Source organism: Pleurodeles waltl, chromosome 2_1 (assembly GCF_031143425.1).
Source record: "Pleurodeles waltl isolate 20211129_DDA chromosome 2_1, aPleWal1.hap1.20221129, whole genome shotgun sequence".
In the NCBI taxonomy this organism is placed as follows: Eukaryota; Metazoa; Chordata; class Amphibia; order Caudata; family Salamandridae; genus Pleurodeles; species Pleurodeles waltl.
The window spans coordinates 96,164,211-96,181,433 of NC_090438.1; the positions used below are offsets into that span (position 1 = coordinate 96,164,211).

The 17,223-nt window shown below is 51.5% G+C and overlaps 1 protein-coding gene across 2 annotated transcripts in view; it reads left to right on the forward strand.

The window, feature by feature from the left end:
- Positions 1-12,313: 12,313 nt before the first annotated feature.
- Positions 12,314-17,223, forward strand: part of LOC138261579 (vascular endothelial growth factor receptor kdr-like) — a 420,550-nt gene continuing 415,640 nt past the window's right edge. Inside the window, exon 1 of one of the 2 annotated variants that reach the window (XM_069210667.1) lies at positions 12,314-13,088. In XM_069210667.1, coding sequence (XP_069066768.1) covers positions 13,025-13,088 — 64 coding nt within the window. In that variant the 5' untranslated portion in view covers positions 12,314-13,024. The remainder of the gene's footprint in view (positions 13,089-17,223) is intronic. The other variant, XM_069210676.1, reaches the window with a different exon arrangement.

Genomic DNA, 17,223 nt, shown 5'->3' on the forward strand with positions numbered 1-17,223 from the left:
CCGCCAACGGTATTGACAAGGCATACACTCAACTTTGTATTATTTCTCCCCCCACCCTTATTCTTTGTCTTCTTGTGCATCAGCATCATCAGGCGGAGGAGAATTGGCGTCGGAGCACGAGGGAGCTGCAAGTCACAATGCCCCGGTGGGCACTGGAACAGACACTGAGGGCACCAGTGATCCGGAGGGGAGCACCACAACGGGGACCGGTGAAGACACCAGCGACACGGACACGTCCTCGTTTGGGAGCTCCCTAGCGGTGGCGGCAACATCCGGGCCCCCCGCCTCCACAGTACAGCTGCCACCCAGCGCTCCAGCTCCGCCCTCCCAGCAGCCCCTCAGCCTTCGCTCCGTGCCCGCTCGCCCAGGAAGGCGGGCGTCTCCTTCGCCCCAGGCACCTCAGCCTCTGCCCCAGTTACCCCTGCTGCCCTCAGTGCGGAGCTCATTGACCTCGTGAGGACGCTCATTGTTGGGCAGACTACCCTTTTGAATGCCATCCAGGGGGTGGAAAGGGAGGTGCATCGGAGCAATGCCTACCTGGAGGGCATTCATTCGGGTCAGGCTGCCCATCAACGATCGTTCACTGCTCTGGCCTCAGCACTGACGGCAGCCATTGTCCCTGTCTCCAGCCTCCCTCTTCTAACTGCCTCCAGCCTGTCTCTGTCTCCTGTCCCTCAGCCTATCCCATCCACACCATCAGACCAGCCTGCACACACCTCAACACCCAAGGCCAGATCATCCAGACACAAGCACCACAGGACACACAAGCATTCACCCCAGCAACAACCAGATGCAGACATTCCAACAGTCACTACCACCTCTGTGTCCCCCTCCTCCTCGTCTCCCTCCTCCCTCCCTGTGATGTCTACACTCACACCTGCATGCACACCACCATCAGCCAGTGCTTCCATCACCAGCACACCCTCCACTACAGTCCTCACACGTGCAGTCACCACCCCCACTGCCATCTACACGTCCCCTGTGTCCTCTCCCACTGTGTCTGTCACCCCCTCTTCCAAGACACATAAACGCAGGCAGACACCCAAACAACAGCCAACCACCTCACGACAGCCTACGCCTCAGTCACCTGCACCCAAAGACAGCACACCTGACTCTCCTACAACCACATCCTCTTCCTCCACTTCCATCACCACTACTCCTACCCTTTACCTTGGTCCTAAGAAATGTTACCTCTCTAATCTTAACCTCTTTCCCTCCCCTGACCCACCCCCTCCATCGGTTAAGAGTCCCAAGAGCACCTCAGCCACCACCAGCCCAGCTTCGAGTGTCCAAGTGGTGCATGGCTTCTGGAGTCCACCCTTTGGCGGCAGTGACACTTCACTGAGCAGCAAGGGGACATCCAGCCCACCCCCAGGCAAGAGGACACATAAACTGAAGGGCCGCCGTGAGAGGACTGAGACGGCTGCCCCCAAGGAGCCAACAACGGCCACTTCACCTGCCACAACAGCCAGGGGAGGCAAGGGCCCGAGAGCCCCATCTAAGGAGCGAAAGGGCAGCAGGGCGGAGAGGTCATCCATCAGGAGCGCGGAGCTGGAGGGCCCCGCAAGCCCCATCCCGTCTGCAAGGGACGACAGCAAAGGGCCCAGGACTCCGTCCCCGAAGGGGCCTGCCACTGCACAGTCGGAGGGCGAGTGATCAGGGTGTCCAGCCCAGGTCTGGCTCCCTAGACTTCCTGGAAGAGCACCGCTGAAGAGGGCCCCGCCGTGAAGACAGGCACCGCTGAACAGGGCCCCGCCGTGAAGACAGGCACCGCTGAAGAGGGCCCCGCCGTGCAGAAGAGCACCGCTGAACAGGGCCCCGCCGTGAAGACAGGCACCGCTGAACAGGGCCCCGCCGTGCAGAAGAGCACCGCTGAAGAGGGCCCCGCCGTGAAGACAGGCACCGCTGAACAGGGCCCCGCCGTGAAGACAGGCACCGCTGAACAGGGCCCCGCCGTGAAGACAGGCACCGCTGAAGAGGGCCCCACCGTGCAGAAGAGCACCGCTGAACAGGGCCCCGCCATGAAGACAGGCACCGCTGAACAGGGCCCCGCCGTGCAGAAGAGCACCGCTGACCAGGGCCCCGCCGTGAAGACAGGCACCGCTGAACAGGGCCCCGCCGTGAAGACAGGCACCGCTGAAGAGGGCCCCGCCGTGAAGACAGGCACCGCTGAACAGGGCCCCGCCGTGAAGACAGGCACCGCTGAAGAGGGCCCCGCCGTGCAGAAGAGCACCGCTGAACAGGGCCCCGCCGTGAAGACAGGCACGGCTGAACAGGGCCCCGCCGTGAAGACAGGCACCGCTGAAGAGGGCCCCGCCGTGCAGAAGAGCACCGCTGAAAAGGGCCCCACCGTGAAGACAGGCACCGCTGAACAGGGCCCCGCCGTGAAGACAGGCACCGCTGAAGAGGGCCCCGCCGTGAAGACAGGCACCGCTGAACAGGGCCCCGCCGTGAAGACAGGCACCGCTGAACAGGGCCCCGCCGTGCAGAAGAGCACCGCTGAACAGGGCCCCGCCGTGCAGAAGAGCACCGCTGAACAGGGCCCCGCCGTCTCAAGCACCGCTCCGCTGGGCCCTTCCTGTCAAGCACCGCTCCGCTGGGCCCCGCCGTCTCAAGCACCGCTGCGCTGGGCCCTTCCTGTCAAGCACCGCTCCGCTGGGCCCCGCCGTCTCAAGCACCGCTCCGCTGGGCCCTTCCTGTCAAGCACCGCTCCGCTGGGCCCCGCCGTCTCAAGCACCGCTCCGCTGGGCCCTTCATCTCAAGCACCGCTCCGCCGGGCCCCGCCGTCTCAAGCACCGCTCCGCTGGGCCCTTCATCTCAAGCACCGCTCCGCTGGGCCCCGCCGTCTCAAGCACCGCTCCGCTGGGCCCTTCCTGTCAAGCACCGCTCCGCTGGGCCCCGCCGTCTCAAGCACCGCTCCGCTGGGCCCTTCATCTCAAGCACCGCTCCGCTGGGCCCCGCCGTCTCAAGCACCGCTCCGCTGGGCCCTTCCTGTCAAGCACCGCTCCGCTGGGCCCCGCCGTCTCACGCACCGCTCCGCTGGGCCCTTCCTGTCAAGCACCGCTCCGCTGGGCCCCGCCGTCTCAAGCACCGCTCCGCTGGGCCCTTCCTGTCATGCACCGCTCCGCTGGGCCCCGCCGTCTCAAGCACCGCTCCACTGGGCCCTTCCTGTCAAGCACCGCTCCGCTGGGCCCCGCCGTCTCAAGCACCGCTCCGCTGGGCCCTTCCTGTCAAGCACCGCTCCGCTGGGCCCCGCCGTCTCAAGCACCGCTCCGCTGGGCCCTTCATCTCAAGCACCGCTCCGCTGGGCCCTTCCTGTCAAGCACTCCCCAGGATATGGCAGTGGGCAATCCAACCACTGTAGAGACATTGAGAGACTGTGGTTTTGCACTCCCCAGGATATGGCAGTGGGCAATCCAACCACTGTAGAGACATTGAGAGACTGTGGCTTTGCACTCCCCAGGATATGGCAGTGGGCATGGTGGCCCCTTCGTGGGTCTGGCGTCGTGGACTCATGTGGCTGAGGTGCCCCCCCTTCCCTTCCCCCTGAGGTGCCTGTAGTTTTGTCATCAGATGCCCCTGCAGTGTTCTCTCCAAAGGACTCAGGTCTCGTGTGTGGGCTTTGCCCTTGTGTTGCTACACTTTGGCCCACGGACAAATCGTTACTACGTAAAATGTGCAGGACTGATTTCTGCAGTTGTCCACTGCTGTGTATATAGACTTTTTAAATGTAAATATTCTGGCTAGTTGACCAATACTTATCGGAGGCTATTTTGGACATAAATATTTATTGACAATTTTGAAATGTCATTGCATTTTTTACGGGGGTTTGGTTGGTGTCACTGTGACTTGTTGCTCTGCATTGGTGTGTACATATTGGGGGGGGGGGGTTGCATATGTGTGTGCCCGTAACCTTTCGTCCTCCCCCCTCCCGTGTGTCGTAGGTGCTGTACTCACCGTTGACGTCTGCGCCGGAGTTCGTACTCGTGGTAGATGAGCAGGTAGACGAGAGCAGGTATGATGTTCAATTCGGGTTCCATGCTGTCCTCCGTACTCGTGGAGTGCGTAGAGGTGAGCGTTTTCACATTCGTAGTCTGTTTCCGCCGTGTTTTTATCGGCGGGGCTCCCGCCCCGGAAAAGGTGACGGATTGGTGGGTCATGATAGTGTGGGCAGTACATTGTCTGCCGCCTGGCTGTTGGCGGTGACCGCCGCGCTGTTTGTCGGTCCCGCCGTGGCGGTCGGAGTGTTATTGTGGCGGGCTGTGTTGGCGGTTCCCGCCAGGGTCAGAATTGCATTTTTTGGACCGCCGGCCTGTTGGCGGTTTGGCCGCCGCTTTATCACCGACCGCCAGGGTTAGAATCACCCCCATAATCTGAAAACAAATTTTACCATAAAATGTATTTTTAAATTGTGAGTTCAGAGACCCTAAACTCTACATTTCAATCTGACCCCAAAGGGAATCTGTGCTTTAATAATATTAACCTATGAGAGAGATAGGCCTTGCAACAGTGAAAAACGAATTTAGCAATATTTCAATGTTAGGACATATAAAACACACCAGTACATGTCTCACCTCTAACATACACTGCACTCTGCCCATGGGGCTACCTGGCGCCTACCTTAGGGGTGCCTTACATGTATAAAAAGGGAAGGTTTAGGCCTGGCAAGTGGGTACACTTGCCAAGTCAAATTAGCAGTGCAAGACTGCACACACAGACACTGCAGTGACACGTCTGAGACATGGCTACAGGGCTACTCATGTGGGTGCCACAACCAGTGCTTCAGCCCCACCAATAGAACTTTATTTACAGGCCCTAGGCACTTCTAGTGCACTGTACTAGAGACTTACTGGTAAATCAAATATGCTCATCATGGAGAGCCAATTGCACATACATTTTTACATAGGAGAACTTGCACTTTAGCACTGGATAGCAGTGGTAAAGTGCCCAGAGTATCACAAACAACAAAAATGAGAGTCCAGCACACATCAACAACCTGGAGAACAGAGGCAAAAAGTTAGGGGAGACCATGCCAAGGATGCTAAGTCTAACAGTAAGTACAGGCAGCTTCCCTTGATAAATGGTGTTCAGGCAGAGGCCTACAGGGACACAAGTGCCAGTGTCAATATGGTGACTGAGAAACTGGTGGCCCCTGAGCAACACCTACTTGGTCATCAGTACCATGTGACTGATGCCCACAACAACACTGTGTGCCACCCCATGGCAGTTGTTGATTTCAGTGCGGGCAGGGTTACTGGCCCTAAGAAAGTTGTAGTGTCCACAAACCTACCTGTAGAATGTCTTTTGGGGAATGACTTGGAGAATTCAGCGTGGGCTGAAATGGAGTTGGAGGCCCATGCAGCAATGCTGGGCATCCCAGGGCATATTTTTGCTTTGACCAGGGCACAGGCCAAAAGAGGCCCCCCAAGCCAAGGGTAGAAAGGGCAAAAGGTTGCCCCCTCCAGTGAGGATTCCCCCTTTGGGGAGGAGGAATCTACCTCCCTGGCAGAACCTACACCTGAAGAATTGTAAGCTGACACAGCTGAACTCTTAGGTGCAGGGGGGCTGCCAGGGAAGAATTCAGTATGGCACAGAAAACCTGTCCCACACTGGAAGGGTGAAGATAGCAAGCTGTCCTTCAGGAAGCAGGGGATGTCAGTGGCATCCACAAGGTGTATTGGGAAGATAACCTCTTATACTCAAAGCCAAGGGAACCGAAACCTGGTGCCTCCAGGAGGTCTGTAGTACCTCTGCAATATAGAGAATTTTTGTTGACCCTTGCCCATGACATAACCCTGGCAGGTCACCTGGGGCAAAGCAAAACTTGGACGGACTTGTCCCACACTTTTGCTGGCCCCATATGTCTGAAGATACAAAGGAGTTTTGTCGCTCCTGTGTCTCCTGTCAAGCCAGTGGCAGCCCAAAGGCCCCCTTATATCCACCACAAGTGGTTGGTGTTCCCTTTGAGACGGTTGGGGTTTATATTGTTAGCCCCCAGACCCTCCCACTGCCTCTGGAAACAGATTTATACTGGTGGTGGTGGACCATGCCACCAGGTATACAGAGGCTATACTTCTAAGGACCACTACAGCTCCTGCAGTGGCAAAAGCCCTCCTGGGAAACTTCTCCAGGGTAGGTTTCCTAAAAGAGGTGGTATCAGACGGAGGGACAAATTATATGTCTATATACTTAAGGCCATGTGTAAGGAATGTGGTGTAAATTATAAGTTCACCACCCCTTACCACCCCCAAACTAATGGTTTGGTAGAGAGGTTCAATAAAACTCTCAAGGCCATGATCATGGGACTCTCAGAAAAACTCAGAAGGAGATGAGATGTCCTACTGGCATGCCTCGTTTTTGTCTACAGGGAGGTTCATCAGAAGGGAGTGGGCTACAGCCCCTTTGAAATTCTGTTTGCACACCCTGTTAGGGGTCAACTTGCTCTTGTAAGGAAGGGGTGGGTGCAACCTCTCAAGCCCCCTAAACTAGACATTGTGGAATATGTACTTGGTCTCAGATCCAGAATGGCCGAGTACATGAAAAATGCCACTAAAAACCTTCAGGCCAGCCAAGAACTGCAGAAGCAGTGGCATGACCAGAAGGCTGTCCTAACTGTGTATCAGCCAGGGCAGAAAGTGTGGGTCCTGAAGGCTGTGACTCCCAGGGCACTCCAAGGTAAGTGGAGTGGTCCTCACACTATAGTGGAGAAAAAGGGTGAAGTCACATATTTAGTGGACCTTGGCACTACCAGAAGCCCCCTCAGGGTGCTTCATGTGAACCGACTTAAGTCCTACTATGACAGGGCTGACATGACCCTGATGGCCACTGATGAGGGACAAGAAGGAGAGTGACCCTCTCCCTGACCTCTTCTCCACCACTGAAGCTGATGGCTTAATGGATGAGGTTGTCCTAGCAGACTCAGAAAGAGGACTGCAGGAACCTCCTAGAGCAGTTCTCAGAAGTGTTTTCTCTGACACCTGGTCAGACAACATGGTTTAAACACACCATTGACACAGGGACAGTTTGCCTATTAAGAGTAAAATTAACAGGCAACCTGATCATGTTAGAGACTGCATCTAAGCAGAGGTACAAACGATGCTAGACCTAGGAGTCATAGAGCACTCTGACAGACCCTGGACTAGACCAGTAGTGCTGGTTCCAAAATCTCACTCCCAAAATGGGAAAAGGGAGATGAGGTTCTGTGTCGATTACAGAGGGCTCAACACAGTCACAAAGACTGATGCTCACCCTGTTGTTAGGGCAGATGAGCTGATAGATACACTGGCATCTTCCAAGTATCTAAGCACCTTTGACTTGACTGCAGGATATTGGCAGCTCAAATTGTAAGATGATGCCAAACCAAAGACTACCTATTCAACCACTGAGGGCATTATCCCTTCACAGTCATGCCCTTTGGTTTGAACAATGCACCTGCCTCTTTTCAGAGGCTTGTGAATACAGTCCTCTAAGGTTTGGAAGCCTATAGTGGAGCTTATCTGGGCGATAGAGCTGTCTTTAACTCCACCAGGGATGACCACCTGGCCCACCTCTGGAATGTTTTGGAGGCTCTGCAAAAGGTAGACCTCACTATCAAGGCCTCTAAGTGCCAGATAGGGCAGGAGAAGGTTGTGTATCTGAGCCACCAGGTAGGTGGAGGCCAGACTCAACCACTGCAGGGGAAGATCCAAACTATTCTAGATTGTACTCCCCCCTACTACACAGACCAAGGTAAAGGCCTTGATAGGCCTCACTGGGTACTACATGAGGTTCATTAAGAATTATGGCTCCATTGTAGCCCCTTTTAATGACCTCACATCTAAAAGAATGCTTTAAAATGTTTTATGGACAGCTAGCTGTCAAAAAGCTTTTGAGGACCTCAAACTGGCCATGTGATCTGCACCTAGGTTAAAAAGCCCTTACTATTCCAAGAAATTCATAGTTCAGAATGATGCTTCAGAGGTAGGGGTTGGGGCAGCGCTCTCTCACAGCTTGACACTGAAGGCCAGGTTCAACCAGTTGCTTTCATAAGCAGAAGGTTGACCCCCAGAGAGAGGTGCTGCTCAGCTATAGAAAGTGCGGCCTTTGCTATGGTCTGGGCCTTGAAGAAGCTGAGGCTATACCTGTTTGGCACTCACTTCATTGTTCAGACAGACTACAAGCCTCTTCTATGGCTCAAACAGATGAAGGGAGAAAACCCCAAATTGTTGAGGTGGTCCATATCCCTACAGGGAATGGACTACACAGTGTAACATAGACCTGTGAGTAACCACTCCAATGCAGATGAACTCTACAGATATTTCTACTTAGACCAAGAAGACTAATCTGGGCAAGGTTAGCGTTCCTGTCCTTCGTTTGGGGGATTGTGTAGGAAAGTGCCCTCTTTCATGGCATGGGTACCCCCATTTTCTGACTATTAGTGTGTTTCACTGTGTGCACTCAGATCTTGCTAACCAGGTCCCCAGTGACTATGCTCTCTCCTTTCTAACGTGGTAACTGTACCCTTTTCTTCCCACAATTGGCATACTGGTCCCCCCATGTAAGTCCCTAGTATATGGTACCTAGTTATCCAGGGCATTGGGGTGCCAGGGGATCCCTGTGGACTGCAGCAGTTATTCTGCCACCCATAGAGAGCCCGGGCAAAGGGTTCTGCAGGCCTGCCATTGTAGTCTGCGTGAACGGGTGCATGCACCTGTTTTCACTACAAGTCACTGCACCAGGTCACTATAAGTTACTCCTATAGTAGGCCCTCTCAGCACAGAGGGCAGGATGCAGGTACCGGTGAGTGAGGGCACCCCTGCACTACCAGAGGTGCCCCACAGACTTATAGTTTTAAACTCTACCTGAAAAGTTACCAAATTCAGCCCTGTAGTGCCCTTCTCTGATTGGCCAGACTCTAGCAGCCTGGCCTGGCTGCCTTGATGAGGTGTGAAGTGGCCTGGGCTAAGTACAAAGAGGTGTGCCTGGGGCAGGAGAACTCTCCTCAGCAGATGGAGAAGCAGGAAGGGGGGGTTGCCAAAGTGGTGTTCAAAGGCAGGGAAGGACATTTGGAGTATCCCAGTGCCTCCCTCACATCCTACAAACCCAGACAATTAGGTGCCCTCTTGATTAGATTAGGAGAGGGCAGGAGAGGGGTGTGTGTAGAATTTTCAGCCACACCAGTGGGTGAGCTCAGCCAGATGTAACCTCCAAAAATCAGTTTCAGCCATGATGGATTTTTGAAGAATGGTGCTCCCTGTGATTGATTTTTGCCACACTTCCCAGGAAGTAGTCATCACAGGGGGAAGGACCCTGCATCTGATTGGAGAACCACGACCCCCATGTTTTCTCCCAGGAGCAAGGATAAAGCTGGCAGAGCTGGACCAACACCTCAGTTCCCTACCAAGTTCCTACCAGATTGCTGCAAGGAAGAATCTCAGAAGAAGAAGGACTGCCCTGCTGGACTCCTGACCTGCACCTCGACACTGCACTCAGAAGGACTGCACCAGCTGCAAACTTGGCCTCCACCACAAGGACTTTGCCTAGCTTCAACTGGTTCAAGGAGGGACTTCCTGTTTGCTACAGGTAACAAAATTGCTAATGAGAGTCCCCTGCCTCAGATCCTGAAGAAACTGACCAGCTGACCTTTGTCCAGTGGCCGTTTTGGAGTTTGAGCCAGGTGCATTCTGGGAGTTGAAGTCTCCACCCTCAAGGAGCAACTCAGAGCTTCTGGAACCTTGGGGTGAGCTGTGGACCTCAAAAGAGCCTTAAAAGACCTTCTGGAAGAAGATCCAGAAGTTTGGAGAACTTTTTGAAAAAAGCTCCATAAAGGAACCGACCCGCCGTGGTAACCCTTGCCGGCTTGCCTCAACCACGACCGAGCCTGACTTGCAGGTTTGTCCCGGTGAAGAAAATCTAAAAAAAAGTGACTAAGTCCGAATGTCCGAAGTTGGTTGGGACCTCCCGAGCAGTGTATCCGAAAAGGACTCACGGGATGTCGGATCAAGATTCAGGTTTGTCTTGGTCGAAGGATTTTCATCTTAAAAAAGTAACTACGTCCGGACGTAGAAATCTCCATTGAGGGCTCCCATGATGCGTAACTGAGGAAGGGCTCCAGGAGGTCGGATCGGACTGGCGACTTCGTCCCGCTGAAGAAAATCTTCAAGAAAACGAGTATTTCAAGTAATCTGGATGTGAAGAATATGTATGTATGTTTTTATTTATTTATGTATTGGTTGATGGATTGAGAAGTCTTCTTATAGGAACCTGGCTCTGTGTATACTATATCAAAATGAGATGTAGTGTGTACAGAGTCCAGGGGTCCCCCAGAGGCTTAACAGAGGCTAAAGTAGATAATAGTAACGCTCTCTTTCGTGGTAGTGTGGTCGAGCAGTTAGGCTTATCAGAGGGTAGTGCAAAGCATTTGTTGTACACACACAGACAATAAGGGAAGCACTCAATGACTAACTCCAGACCAATGGTTTTAATATATTAAAAATGTATTTTGTTAATTTATTTCTAGAGCCACAAGTTTCAAGTTGCAGGTAAGTACATGAATAAATACGAATTCCACATATGTATCAATACTACTTTGATTAGAATTGGCAAGTTATACAGTTTTCGAATAAATGGCAATAATATTTTTTTAAAGTTGACACTGCAATTTTTAGAAAGTTCCTGGGGGGAAGAAAAGTTAGTATGATTTGAAGGTGTAAGTACAAGACTTACAGTTCCAGCCTCTGAGAATTAGGAGATCCCCAAGTTGGGGTTCAAGTTAACCCCAGACACCCACCACCAGCAACACAGGGCTGGCCGGGTGCAGAGGTCAAAGATGAAGCAAATTTAACATTGGCTCCTATGGAGACTGGGGGCACTCGGAATCAGGCCTGATTGCAGATAAGTACCTGCATCTTCGGAGGGCAGACCTCCGAAGGGCATGGGTAAGAAGAGCACCGGGGGAGCACAGGTCAGCACCAAACACACACCCTCAGTGGTGCAGGGGTGGCCAAGTGCAAGGCTCCCAATACTTTCCTTTGGGGGGACCTCCGGGGCACAAAGACGCTGCAGGTGAAGTCCAGGGGGTCGGTTCTGGAAACCAAAGGTTGGACAAGGAGAGGGGCTGCCTGCTGGATGTTGCTACACCAAAGGTCGGATTCCCCAACAAGGGGCCCGAGCCATTGAGGCTCACCACCAGGTGTTACAGTCCCTGCAGGGGGAGGTGTGAAGCACCTCCACCAAGTGTAGGCTTTGTTTCTGGCCACCGAGAGCACAAAAGCTCTCACTCCATGTGGTCAGAAACTTGTCTCTTAGTGGCAGGCTGGCACAGACCAGCCAGTCCTGCACTAAAGGATTGAGTAAAATACATGTTCATGCATTGCTCAATAAATCCAACACTGGCATCAGTGCAAGTTTATGGTGGTGAGAAGTTTGATACAAATCAACAACCTTGAGTACCGAAGTCAGAAGGTATATGTAAATTACTTGGAAATAGATGTGAAGCTACAGATTACTCAAATCAATGGAGAATGCCAGGCAGTGTGAATGTCAACAAGGTACTCACAGTCAGAAACGTATCTGCAAACTACTTGTGAGTGGAAGAGCAGCTGCACAAATGTGTCCACCACTATCGATGGGAATTGCTCATAATCAGAAAAAAAATTGTAAACCACTTAGGAGTAAAATGTCATCTACAAGGTACTTAAAGTAGAAATATGTGCCAAGTAGTCTGAATATAAGGGCTTTAAAGAAAGTATTTGTAGTCACAGATGTGTCTATAAATTGCATATGAATAGAAGAGCATGTGCAAAACACTCGAAAAGGAGGGGTATATGTCCCGAATATCCACAGAGTAGTAACAATCAGAAGTATCGATAAAGCACTTGAAAAAGAGTATCTGCGGACTACTCATGGGGGGGGAGGGGGGGGGGGCGTCAAGTACCCTGTATGTGAAGAACCTCAACAAGGTACTCACAATCAGGAAAGTGTTCTGTAAAATGATTAGGTATAGCAAAGAATACTTTGCACGAAAGAGCAAATTCAAAGAACTTGGAATTGGAGTGTTTTGAAAGTTTTGTCAACAGTGATAATTGTTACACACGATGTTTAACGTGAGAGCTCCTATAGGCTCCTGGGGTGTGTCTGCAAACTGAGAGTCGTTGGAAGAAACGAGTACCTGCGGGAGTTACCACACACCGTTATCTGTTAAGGATTCGAGCTGCGAGTGATTACGTGAGCATCCCAGGAGGATGTGTTCGGGGTGGGGGGTGCACCTCCCGGCTCGGGCCGCCGTAGTTGCGCCTCCTCTCATCCACACGCTGCCAGGACAGGCCCTGCCGCTCCCCCACAGCCGGCTCCGGCACCGCAGAGCCAGGAAGGGCTTCAGGAAGAGTCCTGAGGGGCAGGAGAGCTCCTTCTCTGACGCGCCTCCTTCCGTCCGCCTTCCCTTCACTATAAAGAAGCCGGGCCCCCACCATGAGCAGCAGCATCTCAGCCTTCAGGGGAGGGGGACATCACTCTGTCACCGGGACCCCGCGCTCGGAGCCACCCTCGCGACTCCTCGACCCCCAGCGCGGGTGAACCCTCCTGGAACTAGGACCCAGGATAGAGAGTACCCCTGAGAGTGCCAAGAAGAGGGGCCCCTCTGTGCCGCAGGACGCGCGCCCCTAGCACCACCTGCGCAGGGCATGGCAACGGGCGGCACCATCCCCGCGTGCACCTGAGGGCAAGGACCCCCTCCCAATCAGCCCTCGAAACTTTTCCGAAACTTGGCCCTTTTAAGTTTTCTGGCGTTATCGGGATTCAGCGGAGCATTGAGCTGTTAAAGAGTGAAACTACAGCCGGCGAGTTTTGGACCCATCCTAGAGCATGTCAGTGTGGAGTCAGTAAAGGGACCACTTCTGTGTTGGTCGCTGCCCCGGACACTACTCTGGAGACTTATCTAACTCATCGCCTGAGGATCGCGGGCACTCCGGCACCCTCACTGCCACACCCCTGCAACCCCTGGAATCCCGCAGTGCCCCCCCCCCTGCCGTGGAAGCTGCAGCGAGACATGTGGTGCATGTATGCCCTCTCCCTGGCACTGTGTCTGCTGCCTGGGTGGCTCTGTGCGCAAGGTAAGACGGTGCTTAAAAATCCCACTCCGCCGTTCAGCATCAGCTCAGCATCGTTTCCAGCGCCCATGGAAGTACTTCAAGTGCTTGTGGATATTTTGCTCACTGAAAGGGTTTTATTGGCTGTATTTGGTGTTCTGGTATACGCAGGCGCTTGATTGGCTGAGAGCCAGGCCCCAGCCACCTTACTCGGCGGGGGGGGGGGGGGGGGGGGGGGGGGTGCGTCCTCTGGAGAGGTGGCCGGCTACAGGGGAGATGCTGGCTGTGTAAGGGTACATTGGTGCCCAAGAGATGCCGTATTGAAGTTCAGGGATGTTTGTGGCAAAGGGAAGGGGGTGCTTCCATGTGGAACACAGAAGCACCCCACTTGTGAGCCGCACATCTGGCCCCTTTGTTTCGGTGGTACTTGGTACTTGTAGAACAGAAGGGTGCCTTGTGCCGTAATGAAAGCAAGGGAAGTGGCCCATCCACTATTGGCTCGTAAAACAAACCAGTTCAGTCGCCTCTTGGCCATGACGTCACTGTGCCCGCTGCCTTAATAATGCAGGTGCTCGAGTGAAAAAGGGAATCAACCTGGTCAGTCACCGGGTATTGGCGACCTGCAGTCTAATCTCAGCTCGCCCACTTCCCTACATGGTTTGCTCCTGGGCAGATTGCCTCATCTTCCTTGCTCATCAGCTGCCTTAATAGTGGGGCGTTGGAGTATGTGTTTTGTCGGCACCCTAAATTACGCATGTTCCTGGCATCTCACTCATCCGGTGAGCCTCTCACCGATATTTGTTTATTTCCTTTTTAAAAACCAGAAGAAATGATAACTGTGTTTTGTAAAGTGCTAAAGTGCCGCCTTCCAAGCTCTTGTCAGTAGTGGGTCCTTTCACTGATGTTCACTGAGGATATTGATTTTAAAAGTTCCAGAATCTGCGTGAGGCAGCGGGATGGACGTCTGGTCCCACGAAGCCAGTGATGGAAGCGTCTGGCTGTTGGGTGCGGGACCTACCCTTTAAAGAAGAGGGGTGCTCTCGGCGTGGCAAGTTGAGTTGGGGGTGACTTCCCTGAATAGCGCAGTTTCGACATCCTTACTGAGGGCGCCAATCAGGACGAGGTTCTCAGACGTGTCAAGTTATGCCCTGTTGTGTTAAGTGCACAGGTGCAGCGCATTCCCGCCATTTCTGTTGTCCCACAATGCTTTACGGTTCTGACCTTCTTGTTGACTTGAGTCAAAGGGGAGTGTTTATATATCTCATTATGGTTCATAATTTGTAGAGGTGAGTAGGAATGGCAGGAAATTGGTTCGAGCAGAAAACAAAAAAGGTAGCAGCACAGAGTTCCCGTGAGTCATTTTCTGCTCAGACATCCGCCCTGTAGTCGAAACTTACACAGAATAGCGTGCCAGTTTAGGGGAAAATATGTCAAATTAGCCTAACCCAGGAAAAAGGAATTACACAAAACTGTGCTTGCGGGATTTATATTTATGCAGCCCTAGTTACATTGAATAATGGCTGGCTAGATGCTCCTATGTGTGTGCCGAGCATCATGTGCATGGATGCAGGCGCTGTAGGACATTGCTGTCTGTTTCTTTTTGCTGGAGGTATCATTGTCCAATGTTATGCATTGAGGCAGGTTGTGGGAATGGTAAGTGTAACCTAGGTCCCTTTTTGAGGCCCTCTTGTAGACAGAGTTGCAGTGATGTACGGGAGATAGCATCATGCCCTCCCCATCCCTAGACAGGAGCCGCTCCGGATGAGGGCAGGGTCACCTCTGTGCGCCATTAAAAGCAAGTGTTTGCCAACATATGTCACTTAAAATGGTATTGGATCGAAAACTATTACAATTTCAATATCAGGTCCAACTTAAGGTTTACTTTGGAATGCACTTACCTAACTATTGTAACACATCTCACTGAAATAGTAATTAGACATCTATTGGGAGAACATTGGTTGAAATGTCCTCATGTGTCGCTCTTGTGGACACTGAGATCCCTTTCCCAATGTTCCAAAAGTAATTTCTTGATGAGAGAGCTCAGCGGGCTAGTTCATCCATTGCAGAGATGTTTGTGTGACTTAAAGGCTTCAGATCCCCCTTCTCCCTCCAGCATTTGACTGATTGTGTCCTAGTGTGGTGGGCCATCACCATGACCAATCAATTGTGGTAGTGCCTGTGTTCACGTTCAGGGCTCTCAAGTTTTACAGGTCCAGCCATGAGAAGGTCATCTTGTGCAGGTTTTTTCTTGGCATTCTGGGACTTGAAGTCCTGATTTTATAATCGGATAAAAAAGAACTACACATCCTAGAATGGATGAAATACTCTCACATGGACCTTTGAAACATGGGGGCTCTGCAGGTTTCCTTTGTGATCAGCAGCGCTTTTACAGGAGTGCATCTCCCCCTGAAAACTTTACATTTTCTTTTTGACCAACCCTTCTTGTCTCCCATATATACTACTGGTACGGGTAAACTCCAGATGGTGATAAACCAAGAAATACCAATGGCACACTCTGTGCTCCACAGTGGGACGTAGGACCCACAACAAAAATACAAGGCCCCTCTCCTTGCATCTGTATAAGGGGAAGTAGGGAATGTGCTGAGCATCATCCACATATCTTTTCATACGCCCCATTTGTGCCTCTCCTCCTCTTTGGTAAACCGGTCCTCACTAACATACTAGCGTTTATAAGTATTTTACTCCTTTTGTTGCTTAAAACTTAATTGAGCAAGGTACTCTTTTGTTTTGGAGAGTGTAACGCTGGAATGTAGCTGCCCTGTCTCCTAAATCAAGAACTGACAACTATTATCAGAATATTCAAATGTACCCAAGATGACATTGGTACCTTAAGATCTGGGTTCCAACCCCCCATGTAATGTTCCAAGCGCATACTCCTCTCATATCTTCCCATAAAATGTTGTTTTTTGTTGTCTGGTATCAACCAGTACTGATCCATGTGTAGCAGTTTATTGCATTGCATTGTAGTGCAACATTTATATAGCGCTTACTAACCCTGTGTTGTGCTCCAAGGAGCTTCCTTGCATGAGGTACCACGCTACAACATGTAGGATGTGTGGTTGGAAGTGGGTTATCATTGATTTGATCCTGTGTGGCAAGTGAGATGCGGTTATCATGTTGTGAGATGCAACGCTCAGCAGTGTGATGGGTGAAGTGTGAGAGATGGGCGCACAATGTATGGTTTCAAATAAGCTGGCAGCTTTAACCAGCTCTCCAGGTCGGTCTCTTTATGGTATTTCTTATGTTCATGGTCCACTTTGGTGGTTGCTGCACTAGGTTATCCATTCTGATATATTTTGTTTAAAGTCTGTGGTCTTGAGCATGTAGAGGTTAAAGGAAGAATGTTGGAGAGATCTGCCGGGGTGGACTTTGCTAATGATTTTTTTTTCTTTTTTAATCTGTATCTGCTCTGCCTACAGTGCCTCATTGTTTAATGAATGTATGGTTTGCGATAATGTAATTAATCGAGTAAATAAAAATAAAATCTTTGAATCTTTGAATGTCATCCCATATCTGATAACCATGTATAAAAACCTTCTGCTAGCAGGTGTGTTGTTTAAGACGCAGTATTAAGTTTGTTTTCACCAGATCTGAACATTTGTTTTAAGGAAAGTGGCAAAACTCAGTAGAGTTCGTAAAAAAAAAAAAAAAAGCACGCTCGAGAAATTTTTCGATAATATTTCACCTTGATGTCAGCTTCTGTGTGATCAGATAGCGCCCTCAAGTTTCCCGATTTCATGAACAATTAACCTTTCTAAGCCATGTCTTTTATTTGCATTCTCACACTTGTCCTTAATATAAACTGAGATAAACAAGACTACTGTATCAGAACTGAAGGAGGAAAACCTGGACCGGATTTGTCTCTCACGCAGGGATAGGAAGAACGCGAGCTCCAGGCAGAGTTTGTGTAAAATAACTCACGTGACCTGACAGACCAGAAACTGAATGTCAGTGACTCCAACCCTTTCATCGGCTGACCTCTTTCAGTATATTTGATCCCAGAATAAGACGACTGGATGAAATCACCTGGAATAATATGCACGTTCAGGAAAAAAGCGTGCTATTTAAAGCAGTTATTATTAGGTAGCTTCTGGTTGTGTGCGGCAGAAGGTTTGCCAGCATGGAGGTCTTGCGTGTT